This window comes from Pogonomyrmex barbatus, unplaced genomic scaffold, assembly GCF_055798465.1.
Source record: "Pogonomyrmex barbatus isolate J1 unplaced genomic scaffold, ASM5579846v1 scaffold17, whole genome shotgun sequence".
NCBI classification, from domain to species: Eukaryota; Metazoa; Arthropoda; class Insecta; order Hymenoptera; family Formicidae; genus Pogonomyrmex; species Pogonomyrmex barbatus.
In genome coordinates, this window is record NW_028297113.1 from 6692495 (window position 1) to 6708467 (window position 15973).

The window sequence follows — 15973 nt, forward strand, 5'->3', positions numbered from 1 at the left end:
TCGCGTTAACACGGCTTACATATGCAGAGTTTGTATTTTTAATAAGCGTCGATATTACACACTACTATTACATGTTATCGCCATCTTTTAATTCATCAGGTCGTATCAACAGCACGCAACCGAGTTATTCTAGCGACTGTAGCGCGGAACGTTTCCTTCGAAAGAACATTATTCCAGTTCGCGTTGAATAGCTTGCGTCCTGGACAAGGTATTGCGGTCGCAGCGAAAAGTTTCGGTCGACGAGGTTGATTGGCATGCAAACCAAGTCCGCTTGTGTGCCTCGTGAGAACGCGTCGACGTTTCGGTTGCATTGAAGCGGGATGCATCACGCTTTTCTTCTGAGTTCTCTGACACAGTTCAGCCATGAATACATACAAGGTGTCCCGTCAAGGTGTCGTCATTCACGTTAACGGATCCCTTGAATTTTCATCATTACATCGTTTCATTTTATACATGATATAATAAAAAAAAAAAAAAAAACCATTAATAATTTTTTTTCAATATTTTATCTAACGCGATTCTCTTGATGTCGATTGATTTTAAATAAAATAATCAAATTTATATATTAAAAATTATATATTAGATTATATATTAAAAAATTATTTAAATACATTGTAAATACCGAAGTACAAAGCGATATTAATAGGGATGTCGGACATTTTTTCATTGCTGTTAAAATTGACAAGGTTAGCAAGTCAAGTTAATATCGAAAATTAGAGTTTTCCTCGGACGAAGGTCTTCTGTCAAATTCTTGTTTCGCAAAATTGCACGCGAATTCGATTCGTCAAGGAATCTGTCATTAGCAGGCATACAGCGACGTCAATGGGATACCCTATATATGGCGACGCCAGGCGTCTCCCCTCTTCGCGACGACGGAATATTATTTCACTAGCGTTTAAGCAAGTGGGTCACGTCGCGGTTCCCGGCGTTCACACAAGAAAAGCCCAATGTACACGAACCCTCGAAATTGCCGTCGCGGCGACGACGGTGCCAGCCTGAATGCATACCGCACGTTTCTAATTAATTTTTAGGCACGGCCGCGAGCCGTGCGCCATTGTGAAAAACGCGCGGATGCTTGTGTAAACACTCAAACATTACGCTTGTTGTAAACGTGTGTAAATACTCAAACATTACGCTCGTCGGCTATTCACGACGGTAAAATCTTTTTGTTATTATGAGCACTACCCCGTCGTGCTGACTCGAGTCGAGGTGATGAGTTTTTACTCGGTGATTTTCTCAGGAAGATTCGGACGCCATTACTATATTTTTATCGCGTGAAGGAGATCATCAATCGAGAAAGTTATTTCTTCATTTTCCTAAAGACTTATTGTATAAAAGTTTCTCAATTACTTTTTCTCTCTCTATCCTTTTCAATTTTCTCTATTCCGCGAGATAAGCGCGATGAGCGTATAAATAGATTTTATATTTTCATACATCTTTCCGATTTTTAGTTTTAGATTTTAATACGTCTTTATTTATTTATGACTTGATAGTTTTTACATCGTCATCATCCTCTTCGAGAGCCCTCGAAAGTTTGCGCTGGTACAATTGGAAGCGCTTCTCCCTCCTTCTCTTTCTCTCTTTTTCTTCACTCGAAAGATTTATGATTTTAAGTTCGCCGTACAAATCTGTGGATCGATTTAGGAGACATCAATTACTTTGTGCAGACCGTTCGCGTTATCGAGGTCAGTTCTGGTTGTCTGCCGCGTGGAGACAGTCTAGCACGAAAAGTCTCGTAGTTTCGGCGTCTTAACCGGGGTCTTAACAAATTTCGAGCAAATGTCAAGACGCCGGCAAGTCCGACGGGGACGTTCGGCTAATCGGATAGCACTATGTAAGTAAGTATCGCAGAAAACTGGATCGCGCCATAATGTATCGATTCGCCGGCAACGACCTAGATTAATTATTATCAGGCTTCTAATTCTCACCGTGTTAATTTCTGCCGTGACTTTCGACGGCGTTCTCATTAAAATTCGTTTAATAAGCGAGCAGTTTTGTTAAGTTAACTTTTGCACAAATTATCCCCCCAGCGATGCGGATCGACAAAGTTCTCTGCAACCGTGCGAATCGATTATCAGCAACGAAGATTCCTCCTTTTCGATACTTGATTATCTAACAATATCCATTCTTCGTATATTTTCGCATAGTTCTACAAATTGCATTTAGCTAAGTATTCTCTTTTTTTTTTTTTTTTGCTATTTATTACGCTTATTGCGGCGCGTGTGGGACGATCGATAGTCTTCACAAATTTCATTTCCCGGTAGACTACTGGTAACGCAAGTCGAGTTTAACATAGAACAAGTTTAACACGGAGTCATCCTGGCGTATATCTGTCATGTAGAAAGCAACGAAACGGGCGGCTTTAATCTAATCGGAACGCGGTTTTTGCCCATCGATATCCATCGTAAAAATTAATCGTCGGCCAATCTGGTGTTTCGATCAACAACACAAATATATCGGCAGCGCTGCGGTTGGCCATCGTCCGTCGACGAGTTCGCTCTCCTTTCAAAATTCGAAGAGAAGAGTCCTATGGATGATCGGACTTTACTGGCGGATTAAGATCGAGGTGGAATGATCGTGGGTGCAATCTGGTAGGGCGAACCAAACGTTCCGTACGGTCCTGATTCACTACATGGCACTGGCTAGCCTGCCTGAAATAGCACGGCCATCTTCCGAGATGGTGGTTGGTTGCACGTGCATCGTAACGCATCTCGGTGTTGGTGAGAATTGGCCGTGCGAGCGTATTTCGGTCCGCAGCCTCCATCAGATCGTCGCAAACCACCCTAACGGGTCTGTCGGACTGTCCCGATTTTTAGTTGCGTCCTCCCTCTATCCCGGGAGGATAGCAACAATTCTGGGAAGTGTACGTCCTTAAAAATAATGAAAAGGAAAAGAAAATACGGGGCGACATTTCTATTTATAATTCATCAGTTTTTGTAATGCCCCGTACAAGTGGAGTTTGCAAAGACCCTTCTGTCCCGCGACTCTTTTAGAATTTAACAAATTCAGTTTTTCTTTAGAATTTAACGATTTCAGTTTTTTTTTAACTTGGGAAAAATTTTTTTTATAAAAATAAAAATTAACATCAAACTTTTTCTCTCTTTATTTTCTTTTCTTTTTTTTTTTTTTTTGCGATTGATCAGCTGAATGAGGCGCATCAAAAGATGTCACCGTGTGCAGTTTCACCCAGCCGTTTATAGCATAATTCGGATAATATTTATTTGTTTCGAGAAACAACAAAATTATTTCTTTTTTTTATTGATTACAATATTCGTTACGTCCTATTGCGGTTTCGATCCAAGCGCCACGCGTGTTACATGTACGATTACATAGCTGTGCATCGGGTTGCCAAGCGTCGTCGTCGTTGCGAGTAGAAAGAAATGGCATACTTTTTCTTCGTCACGCGCACACTGGCCACTCAAAAGTTTTACCGAAATATCTACTATCACGAGCGAGCGAAAAATAAAATCTTTTAAAATAAAACCTTATAAACCTCGGGTCGCAAATCATAAAGCTCTTGATAAAATTTTGCAATTAAGAATTAATCGCGTGTAACTATCCAGACAGATTTGCTCTTTTCGCCGGAGTCTATCTTTAGGGAGCTCTCAATTACTCCATCCGTGATCCATTGTTATTGTCTTTGGATTCACGGCTGTCCTTGGCACTAATTAAACGCAGTTTAAAATTTGCAGCGGCCGTTTTTTTTTTTTTTTTTTTTTTCGCACGCAACCAGCGGTGGCGGATTCTCGTGTGACGTAAGGCGTGTGACGCCAGGAAAAATCAGGAATAACAGCCGAGCCGTATAAAGTGGGTAAAAGCGGCTCATCAAGGTAACCCACGCCGATATAATATTAACAGCTTCATATCCCATATACAGTCGCTATTTGCATAAAGGGTTGCGGCACGCTCGTACCGCTCGCTAGGGGCAAAAAAAGTAGATTACGCGGCCTTCCGTTACAGACGCGCGCGCGCGCAAAATTGTTCAACTCTCTCTGCCACCCTCCTTTTCTCTCTCTTTCTCTCTCTCTCTCTCTTTCTCCCTCCCCTTGGTTTCGCTTGTTTTTTATACGACGCAGAACGAGACGTCGTTCCCGTTTACACGACATACGTGCATATACGACGACCGGAACGCTTATGTGACGCATCGTTTAATTATGCGACAAGCTGTCGGACGATTCGCGCGATGTAACTGGGTTACATAGGTCCTGGGGGTGCCGTTATCATCCTTTTTCCCCTCCTGCGATCGCCGCGGAGTATATCGCGGATTGCAATCGCGAAGGCGCCCCGACGGGACGTAACCGTCTCGTAGTACAGGATGTCCCAAGTTTTTACCGTCAAGTTTCATGACGCGGAAAAGCGAAATAAGCGTTCTACGGGAGACGTGGGACATTTGTCTTTTTATTAAGGCGCAGCGCAGTGATACCTCTCGCGTATTCCCTCGTGTTCTCAACAATATCGATCTATTTTCCCCGATGTCCTTTTTCTCTCGCGCGTCGCCGATGTCTTCCTTCCCGTTACGCTCTAATTAAATTCCGATGCGTCGCGCGAACGCGAGCGTTCGCCATTTCCTCCGAAATAATTATTGGCCCATAAATTATTTCGCGATGCGATAACTCCTGCTGCTTGCGCGCGTGTTGCGACACGAGCTCCAGAGGATGAAAGCGCGCATCCTATCGTAAGATCGCGGCTAAGTCACGGACGATTTGTCAGGGAGGCGGTGTGGACGGTTCAAGAAGTCTATTAGACACGAGGGTCTGGAGATTGATATGACGAGATGGGATGGGACGCGGGAGGAGGCATCGATATGTTGTTGCACGTCTATCCTCTTTCCTCGCTTTCCGATCGACAGCGAGGAACCGCACGCTCGCACCGGCGCGCACGCGTCGGCGTCGATATTTATAAATAAATACCTCGGCCACGTGCCACGGGAGAAATGGAATGGCGGTTCGGAAAGTGCCTTAACTCGATCGAGAAGCTTTAAAACGAGCATACGCATGTGGACGGCGAAGATGGAAGAAGCGTCAAGGTGGGCCGCAAAGAACTAGGCGGAATGAAGTATGAAAAAAAAATAACACATCTATAAATTATTTTCTTAGCAGCGCAACGAATCGCCCCCCTGTGTATTCACACACTGTGAAACGTAACGGCGAGGGTCAGTCTACGTTCCCGATGAATCAGTCGTTACTTTCGTTCCATTCATATCCTTAGAACGATCTCAGAGAGATTGTACATGCGGATGATACATCGCGGTGTAGAGACGCGCGGGGCTGCGAAATGTGTGTCTATGAGACATCCGGCCTGAAAATCTCCATTCCAAAGCGCTACACGTGTATATCCGCTACATGTAATTTTCTTACATGAAACGACTTCCAAAAAAAAAAGAAAAAAAAGAAAAAAAACACATGATGCAGAGAAGAAAATAAAGTCAAGTAATGATATCCGTAACCTCGTCTTTGCTTACCGAGACGTGATATATCTTCCACGAATATCCTTTAGCCCCAGGATCTTTAATTAAGGGACAATAATTGCGCGGGCGTTAATTCTCGTGTCCCGGCGCCAATAAATCTCGGCGATTGCTCTTCTCCGCCGTGGTTCTTCGCGGCACCACCAACCGGGGGTGGCGTTTATCAACTCCAGAGTCTGTTTCGTGCGCGAGGCACCTCGCACACATTTTTCAAAGGCGTCGTTAGGAACGACGCGCGGCGGTATGTTGATTCGCGGTTAAAGACCGGGTCGCCTTTGCGCGCGGAGGAAATAACTCATTCCGGCGGAGGAGATAACTTTCGGAAGCGTGCGATCGCGACGCGAACATGCATTATCGCGCGCGGACCGCGTCGTTGATTGTCCGTGTGATTGAGGAGAGACTTCTTTTATTCAAGCAGATAACCGGGTGATGGCACTTGCGCAGCGAGGAGTGGCACGTTTTGTAATTGTATTCATTCTAAATTAATTACAGCGGACTAGAATTTACGGCTGTAACGAACAATCACTCATTCGAGACGTAATTACGAGACGAAAGATATTATCGTTGCGTAATGATTATGCAATTTACTCGGTACGCTGTAAAGCGATGCAATTAAATGATAAGCGCGACCGTCACGCATCGGCTTGTATTTTGCAATTTGAGCAGGATCGAGAATCTGCGGGAAGCTGCATGGACCTGTATGTTGCGACATATCGCGAGTGAATTTTTCGAAAAGTGCAAAAACGAATTCAAATCATTCGTCCAAACGTCGAAATACAAACCTGGCATTTCGAACGACATACTGTCGATATGATTGCATTAAAGATACACAGAGCGAAATACAGATTGCTGATGTTTGCACGATCGTCGACGCGTTTGCATCCCAAATTCACGTGTCAAAGTACATGGGAAACGTATAATGAAGAGCGTATAATCTATGCGCATCTACGCGATTGACCTATTTTTCTTCCTTTTATCCCGAAAACCTTTCAAAAAGCCTTCTTCGAAATAAAAAAAAAAAAAAAAAAAAAGAACAAAGGTAGACTCAAGCAGATTTAAAACATTCAAATGATATTTAAATTTGTAAAAAGATATGTTAGTAATAGCATAAAAGTTAACTTAAAAATATTGCTTAGAGAACATCCGCTTATTCTACTTCTATCAAGTACAAATTATGTGGAAATTATTGTAAATGATTAATAGTAGGCTTAGATTAATTATGTATACTGTATCTGTACATGATTATGAATGAAAGTAAACGAATTACTTCGGGCAGGTTGTAAATATATTGACTCGTGATATAAAATGACAAGAGGAAATTTATGACGGAAAACGCATCGGAGATGTTCGATCGGGGATTGGCGGAAGGGGCGAGATAAACGTGGTAGGCCGCGGTTAAACGCGCGCGGAGAGACGTCCGCGCTGGGGTAATGGAATCTCGAGTGAGAGCAGGAAAGAAACCAGAGCGCCGCAACGACGTGACGGGGCGGGGAAAGGGGATAGATTTTACTTCAACGTAGAAGAATCGTGGTCCGCAGAGGTCTGCCGGTGGAAGCGGGGCGGGCGCGGGGGGCGCGGAAGACGAGCGACCTTGACCCGTGGCGGAGAGGTTCAAACCAGGAGGTGAACCAACCGGCGCCTTCGCGGAAAAGTTGGGCGCGCCCGCGCGCGTCAACGTAGGTGGGAACCCTCGTCGTGTTTACGTGGACTCGCCCTTTTCCACGCGATGCGGATACACGTGCTGCACCTTGCAACCATCCCCCGCTCCTTCCCTCGTATTTTTCACGTTGCGTCGCGCCGCCGCGTAACAAACGCCCACCCACGGGGCGACCGAAATCTTTCGGGTATCCTTTTTTCAGAAAAACAATCCCGAATTAATGAATCGTTTTGATTGACCAATTTTGTAATCCGACGTGATATCATCGACCACGTGTATGTCAGTGATTGCGTCTTTAAGAAACTTTTGAAAAGAACGAGTTCATTTTTAAAGATATAGTAATAGAGGAAATAAACTTAATAGATTTGACGAGCTTAAATTGGTCACATCAAACTGAAGAAATTCGGATATAAAAGAATGATTCGTCCCTTCGTAGGGATCGAGATAAATTGGGATAAATTGGTAGTATTCTTTTCTAACGAGTCTAAGATTTATCTGAAGTGATACCGAATCATCTTGAGTCACTTTACAGGATGGAGTAAATTAAAACATGAATCATTTGATACATTTTTTTTTTTCAGGAAAACTCGAACGATATATTATGCCAAAAATTTTTCAATTTGTTTGCAATTACTCTCTCACTTGTTTTACGGAATGTTGGTCAGCCGTGCATGATACATGCTCCGGACGACATACATAAATCGTGCTCGTCCACGATAAAACGTCCCGACGTCCGGTCCATTCACGATAGGCGACCGCTGCAACTCCTCCGCCAATTCGATTTCGCGTCGAGACAGCACCAGCACTTCACTTATCGCCATTGCAAAAAGTAAAAAAAGAAAGATGAGAAACGTTCGAAAGAGAATGAGAAAGAGTGAGCCTGGCCGATAGTGGCCAGTAAGTTTTATCTCGTTTCATTTTGCCCGACGTTTCTCGACGCTTTATTTAGACCGAACGACCAGGCCGCCCGTATTTTCAGGTGCTAAGCCGGTCCATCTTCAGAAAATCGAAACGGATAATAAGGGACATGTATTATCCTGGAAGACAGATGTATCTCGAGGCAGTCTCATATTTTTGCACGATAGAAAAATGGTTAAATCGACCACGATCTGATGGTAGGAAGGAAGGAAGGAAGGAAGGAAGGAAGGAAGGAAGAAAGGAAGGAAGGAAGGAAGGAAGGAAGGAAGGAAGGAAGGAAGGAAGGCAGGAAGGAAGGAAGGAAGCTTATAGTGACTCATTAAAGATACATTCGAGCTGTAAAGCATTAAATTTGATCGGGTAACCTGTGGCGCTTGATAAATATCGAATCGACTGATTTCGCGTCGAGCGATCGTACGTGCTATTTTCGTGCGAGCATAATGTACGCACGCGTGTTCGGCATGACGTGGCCGTGTCAGAGCATTTCCAGTTTCTGAATTCCGCCGGCGTCTCTCCTCGCACGGGAGATTTCGATGATCGGCAAATCGGATGATGTCGCGGAAGCTATTATGTGGAAGAAATTCATCAGGGGAAGAATACCGCACGCCGCAAAGCACGCGAATCAATTTGTACGTCTACGATACAATTATTCTGAATGGTACGAAGAAATCGTGTACGTGAAAATCGTCCTCGAGTTTACGATGCGGTTTCAAAGCACTTCGTTGGTGAGATGAGTAAAGATGAAACTCTGCCGCGCGAAATTACGGGGTGAGGGGGGAGGGGGGGGGGTGGAGATCTTCTATTTGATTTATTCGCGATCTTTTCGTAATACGCTGAAATCCAGCATCCGCAACGGCGGCATAAACGCCGAACGAGATGAAATTTATTCCGCGAGAAAAACGGCAGGTCTGCGAAACGCGTTTAATTAATATTTTATACTATACGAGAATGCAACATTACGATCTCTTACGGTAGATAGCTCGTGAATACTTCATGATGTTTCACCAACGATGATCGATCGGCTGGACAATAGTCCTACTTCCTCGCCTCGGTCGAAGTGCGATTCCGTTTAATGGCGTATCATTCATTCGTAACTGGAGCGATTAAAGCCAATAGCTCCTGATGATATTATGCGACAAGTTAAGCGAATTCGGCGAATTAGAATTCAACAGAGGAGAAATTGTGGCCGAGTCAATTAGCGGATGTTCGAGACGTATTGAATTTTGCGATACTGCTCGCGATAGTGGGTGAGATCCAAGGATGAAGAGTTGCGCAAGAGATAGAAAAAGGAGAGAGAGAGAGAGAGAGAGAGAGAGAGAGAGAGAGTTCACCGAGAGGAAAAAAAGAGCGAATAAACAAGCTATAAGGACCGGAGTGAGATAAGAATCTATCGAAGGTCGCATTGATTTTCAGGAACGTCGCAATCGTTGCGTCGCAGCAGTGCCGTCAATCCTGGCACTCCTCGAAAAAACTTTCCCTCCGCATACGATATCGATCGGACAGCGTTATCTATTGCGATTATAATTTCCTATGAACTTCACTTACAACAGTAATTATATTCAAGTGCTTTTCTGGGACTAATTAGTTTAGGAGTCTGACTTTTCAGACATAAAAATATCGAATAAATATCGTTATTTTTTTTCTATAATTATATAGCGTTTCAAATAAAATCCCGCGGTAATTCCACTTTGTGGTCGCGGAAATTCGAGAGGAGAGAATTGCCCTCTAAATATTGCAAGCAATTTTTGCAGGCGCATCTCAATTGTGCGATGTACCGTGTCGGCCATCAATCTTGGGACAACTAAATATCTCGCCGAGATAATGCGAAATCGACGAAGTGCCCTGCAACATCCGCTTCTTGTTTTGTTTATTCAACGCATACTCGAGTCAGCCTCGCGAAGCTTTATTAAAAGAACTCCATGATTTATTTACTGGCGATGTCTCGCTTCATAGGCCGGCTCTCTCTCTCTCTCTCTCTCTCTCTCTCTCTCTCTCTCTCGCGCTCTCGCTCTCTCAGCACTGGCAGGATTTCCGACGCGCTTTTAACATCCGGCAAAATATTTCATTCGAAATTGCCCATTATTAATGGCGATCACATTTAATGCGAAATCAATAAAGCCGAACTTTGTGTGACCGCACAACCGAATATAAATATATATTGGTATTCACGTACATGCTAACTGTTATTACGAATCGATACAACCGTATCGTGACGGCTGTTTTATCAGCTCCGCACGATCCTGGGAATTAGGTATTTCAAATTTGCGAGCGTACTCTGCTCACTTTAGAAATTAAAAAGGTAATCGTATAATTGTAGGTTTTGAAACGCTTCCCTTCCAGTTATAAAATACCCTCTACTTTTCACGTACGATAATAATTTACCGGCACAGTTTATTAATGTCAGGGATACCTTGTTCATGTTGATAGAGGGAAAAAGTCAGTCGATAGCGAATGTGTTAAAGGTAGATTTGATACTCACCGCTATCGGCGTAAGTCTCGGAACCGTAACCATCTTGCAGACCGCTGGACCACGTGCCTTCGTATCTCGCTGTGGAGGTAGTAGATTGTCGAACCCCATAACGACCCTTGAATCCCTGAGTCCATTCTCCCCGATAGAGCCATCGGCCACGAGTCTCCATACCCAAACCGTGCCTCTTGCCGTTCTGCCATTGTCCCTCGTAGGCTGACCCGCTGAAATGTAATTTGCAAAATTTAATCTATTTCAAAATTATTCACAAGAAATGTATATACTTAAATGTACTTAAAGCTACAAGAAATAATTCCATCGCATCTCCGGAAATCCTCGGCTCATCACGGTGTCCACTCAACAAAGATATCCTCGAGAGTTACGCTTCAAGGATCGCCATGGGCTATTTATGCTGCCTTGCCCACGCATATTAGTTGAAAACTCGTCTAATTAACGCGTCCGGTAATTACCGACTACGTCGCCATCGATGACGATGACAATGACGCTGGCTCTACATTGTTGGATATGTAGAACGAAATGGCCACCACGAGCTTGACACTTCATGCCAACATGAGAGAGAGATTGTACGCCTACGATCCTTCTTTTAAGATATTTTTATGGAAGTTATAATTATCAAAGGAACGGAGAGGTTAATCGAGCGAACGTTCTTTCAAGTGCGATTAAAGCATCACTTTTCTACTACATTTCCTTCTATTATTACTTTTTTGTTGCAGAAGATCTTTCGAAATCCGGTGTCAGAAGTAACATGCTTTAATTTTATTCTCCTTTAAACATTTTTGTAGAGATATCAAGAAAAGCTCCAAGAACGTTTATAAGCAAATCTCGTGAATGAGAGTACTTAATCATCCCTGAGCGAGATCTTGCGGATGACTATTACATAAACGTGAAAGCAGCGCACGTGGATGCGAAAACTCTTGCAGAAATATTCTAAAAGTATCGTGTATTACGTAAACTCGCGTTTAATAGTCTGTCGCGTGACAAAAATTTATTTTCATTCTATCTCGTGGATTGTTATTAGTTTTACATTAATTCACGCTCTAAACTTTGACCTATGTCCATGTTAAGTGCATCTATATTCTGTAAATCGTAAATATCTCAACCATGATAACACTTGAATTATATTTGTATCACGTAAAGCTTAAAACGAAAACAATACGTTTGATATAGATCGAAGCGTAAGCATGTGGTAGAGAGACTTAACAATATTAAATAACTTTATGTGTAAAAAACTTAACAATTAAATGATTTCGTGCGTAGGTGCCAAATCTCTTTAATAAATTTTTATAAAATCGCTTACGTGAGACGATTCTATGCTTCTTTCTCATTGCGAAACGAAAGTAAACGATGATAGTGAAATTCTAGACCCGTGGAGCGAACGTTCCCTAAGGAAAGTGGTCAATAACGCGTACTCGATTCTCGGCTTTGTCTTCGAGTCTTTGGTCTTATTACAATCGAGAATAAAATCATGTTGGAAAATGTTGCTAGGTAAAAATCGTCGTGGACCTTGTTCCAGTTTGTGTGAAAACGAAACGGCGAATTTTCTCGGTCTAGATACGAAGTTGGGAAGAAGAGAGGTCTCATCGTTTGTCCCCACGTCATTTTTCCTCTTTTTTTTATGCCGATCGTTCCGGAAAGCAACCGGTAGCAACAAAAAGTCGACTTACGTTCAAACAAAGGGCTTTCTGAATGATCTCGAGAAGGTAGCAAAAAGAAGGTATAAAACGTGACGCATAGACATATTCAAATTCATGTCGGTAAGATGAGATAGATGTTGAATAATACATCTCCAATATACATATTAAAAATTCTCATTTTCTGTATCGAGTAATTTTTAATGCTACTTTGCAAATATCATGTATCATGTTATTACATGGCTTTATATCGCCATTATTCTCTCGATAATGTTTTCGTAATAATGTTTTGTGTGCGTGATCTGGAGACCCTAATTACGATTGTTAAAGCTTGTTCGGGGTTTCATGTTGCGTGCACGTACATATCATGGAATTTTTTTCTCTAATCGTCGTACGCCTCGTTATGTGTCCCCTTAATAAAACTGATCATCGAAGAATGGGGTGGCTCTGCAATTATTATATACCCTTGTTTCATAAAGTATCCCTGAATTGTTCACGTGAGAAATCCCTTTATAAATAATAAGTCTTATTTTTCAGACAAAACTTGGAGTGGAAAAGTCCAAAAATGGGATCGATCAATAAATTAAGAATACTAGCACATTCTATCGTCATTTTTTGCTCGGTTTTACCGGAAAAAAAAAAAAAAAAAAAAAAAAACGACGAAATATTTCTCGCTGATGACGTCGTTAGCGAGAAACGCGACTTAACGATTTTTGACGCTGCATTTGAATCTTAGATTCAAAGAATCTGTACACTCGCAATCTATACCTCGCAATCTTTTTATCGAAATATTACAAGCTGTATCGAGAGGATTTCTATATATATATATATATATATTGACTTTCACTTTTGACACGGTACGGATACGAGTGTCGATCGTTCACGAACCTCACCGAAAATTTCAACGGCGATTGTTCCGCGACGACCCTGAACTAGGTCCTGACGACTCGAATCCCGGTGACCTGCTCCGGTTGTCCTTGCGCACGGTGACCCAGTTTTGCAGGGATCGGGAAATTCCCTCCCAGGTATATACCGAGATACGTGTCAAGGTCCGCTGTTTGCTCATCACGCGGCACACACGCGACACCAGAAGTCTCATGAATTTGTGAAAATCGCCGATGAAACGCCCGATAGGGACCTCACCCCCGGGGGGATTTTCTACAACTACCGGACACGAGCTTCTCGAAATAGTATCGGATCGGGCTTATGTTACTTTCGCGGCGTATAATGTTCGGTATACGTTTGCTTCGCTACGCGAGCGACGTTGTTAGCGTGAAACAGGCGCGGTAGCGGTAACGTAATACCAGATAATCAGCCTGAAAACCGTACACTCGTCACAGCGCAAACGAGCTCAGCATTAATCCTTCATGCGACCGGAGGAGCGGCGGTCGTTGTGCAAATCCCGGGAGTGCGCCAACGCGAAGAGAATACAAGATTAATTCGTTTCGTGCGAAACGCGCACAACCAGACGAGCATCGTCGTGGATTACGTATATCACGGGAATTAGTAATTCATCATAATCCATCGTAATTTTGTGCGCCTCGTGAGCTACATTGTTGGGATAACAATTACATCGTGGATATACGAAGTAATAATAAGGCACAGTTGCCGTCTTTCGAAACGAGCCAAGGGTGTCGCGTGCAAATTAACCGCCGAGTAATCGGTACCAATGATAATCGCTCACCTAGGCCAGGTGTAGACGCCGGACACCTCGAAGCCGAAGTGCCAACTGCCAGAATAGGCGCCCTGACCCTTGGGCCCGGTGCACACGCCGTGGCCATGGGCCTTCCCATCTTCCCAGCCGCCGCAGTAGGTCCCACCATCGTCGAAGTCGAATCTACCCCCGTTAATCTGGGCGCGATTGGCGGTGGTACCGGTCGCGCCAGGTTGCGCCGGACTTATGCCACCTGTTTGTGGCAATTGGGCGCCCCCCGCCACCCCGTTCGGCGCCCCGGACGGTTGCTGGCCAGAGTGCGGTTGTTGCTGCATCTCTCGTGGTTATGGCGTTACCGCAGGCACTGTCGTTCGTTTTCACACTCCCCTCGTTGCCCTTCTTCCGCCTTCTCCTCTTTCCTAGGCTACTCTTCGACTCCCTCGTTTCCCTCGTCTTCGGCTTCGTCGTGATCGTTATCGTCGTCGTGCTCGTACTCGTGCTCGCTCGTCAGCAACGTCCGCACGCGTCTCGCTCTGGACGTCGCTCCATTCTCCGCCACCTCCTTTTCCGACGCCGTAATCTTCTTCGCGGCCCTCGTCGTCGCTTTCTCACGCCCGCCTCCACCGGGTCTCTACAATAGTATCGTAGAATCGAACGTTGATCCGCCGTAACGATCGCGCGTCTTTCGTCGACGTCGTTACGAGACGTGGCGGGACACGAGCGATACACGGCGGTGGTGCTGTGGTTGCCCTAGCGAAAAATCGGGTTGGAGGGACCCGCGCTCGAGGGACGCCCCTCAAGATGCGCCTGTCATCGCGACGCAGTCCGCGCGAGAAAAGCCGGACGTGAGAAAAGAATCAGCGAATCTCGCGCCGGGGCCCCGGATTTAATTTTAGTACGACTTCGAGGAACCGAACGTGCGAGAGCGCGCAAACGTGACGAGCGCGGATCTACGTCTCTCGATCTTGAACGCAAAATGTTACACGATTCCCCCTCTCTCTCTCTCTCCTTCTCTCTCTCTCTCTCTCTCTCTCTCTCTCTCTCTCTCTCTCTCTCTCTCTCTCTCTCTCTCTCTCTCTCTCTCTCTCTCTCTCTCTTCTCTCTCTCTCTCTCTCTCTCTCTCTTTCTCGGTCTCTCTTTCACACTCTCTCTCTCTCTCTCTCTCTCTCTCTCTCTCTCTCTTTCTCTCTCTTTCTTCCGGTACCGAGCGATCGAAAAGGCTCGTATGTAAGAACGATACGGCCTTGACGAGACTCGATTTCACGAATCGATACACGGACTGTGATTTCCCTCTTGAGTACTTTTTATTTTTCTTCTCTTGTCCTCATCCTCAACCCTCAAATCGCCAGCACGGAACGAAATGGTCTCCGAGCACCTCGCTGTACTATTACTCCGATTACTCCGATCGGTCTACCTCTCAACACTCGCACACACGCACATGTACACGCACGTGTCGTCGCGGCCGTGCACGATTGTGGATCCCTCAACGAGGATCGTCGAGGGATCGTGACGTGCGTTCAATACTATGCACACGGCACTCGAAAGCTCCTGGTACCACGGCGATCACCATAGGATCCCGTTCTAGGATTCGCGAGATCACCCGACGGAGATCACGCGTGCAACGTACCGGGTTTCCCTTCGAAGTCGTCGAAACTAGACAACGAGCCCGACGGAATCGCGGTTTCGCTGTCCGCCTGACGCCGTTACGCAACGCTTCTATAAGCATCCGTGATCCGCTCGGAATGTACCTCTCTTTCTCTCTCTCGCTCTCTCTCTCTCTCTCCCCCTCTTTCTTACTCGTTCTCTCCTTCTCTCTCGCTCTTTCTCCCTATCTTCGTCCCGTCCGTCTCCTTCTCTCTTCGTTCCTCCGGCGACTCTTCTGCACGAAAGCTCCGCTTTTTCGATCTGACGCTTTCTTCGCGAAACGAGGACCTGATCGGATTCTCTCCGATGAGTCACCCACGGGGAGATCTACCTACGGTGGAACGGTCGATGACTAAGATCCACGGGACTGGACTCACGGTGGAGCCTCGGCGGACACTGAGTGCTATCTCGAGCGGTTTGCGAGATGGAAGTAAGACGAAGAGGAAAGCGCAGAGCTGAACTCTCAGTACGCATATATATGCATACGCACACACACACACACACACACACACACACA

The 15973-nt window shown here is 44.8% G+C and overlaps 2 protein-coding genes across 9 annotated transcripts in view; one reads left to right on the plus strand and one right to left on the minus strand.

Annotated features, from left to right (window-relative positions):
* LOC105422344 (junctophilin-2-like) overlaps nucleotides 1-15973 on the minus strand; it is a 38598-nt gene that overhangs the window by 18757 nt on the left and 3868 nt on the right. For all 8 annotated transcript variants that reach the window (XM_089074679.1, XM_089074676.1, XM_089074678.1 and 5 more), the window contains exons 2-3: nucleotides 13843-14443; nucleotides 10519-10730 (exon numbers count right to left, since the gene is read on the minus strand). In XM_089074679.1, the coding sequence (XP_088930805.1) occupies nucleotides 10519-10730; nucleotides 13843-14147 (517 nt within the window). In that variant the 5' untranslated portion in view covers nucleotides 14148-14443. The remainder of the gene's footprint in view (nucleotides 1-10518; nucleotides 10731-13842; nucleotides 14444-15973) is intronic.
* The window catches only part of LOC105430756 (cytochrome b5), a 29579-nt gene that overhangs the window by 6130 nt on the left and 7476 nt on the right, over nucleotides 1-15973 (plus strand). The window lies entirely within an intron of this gene.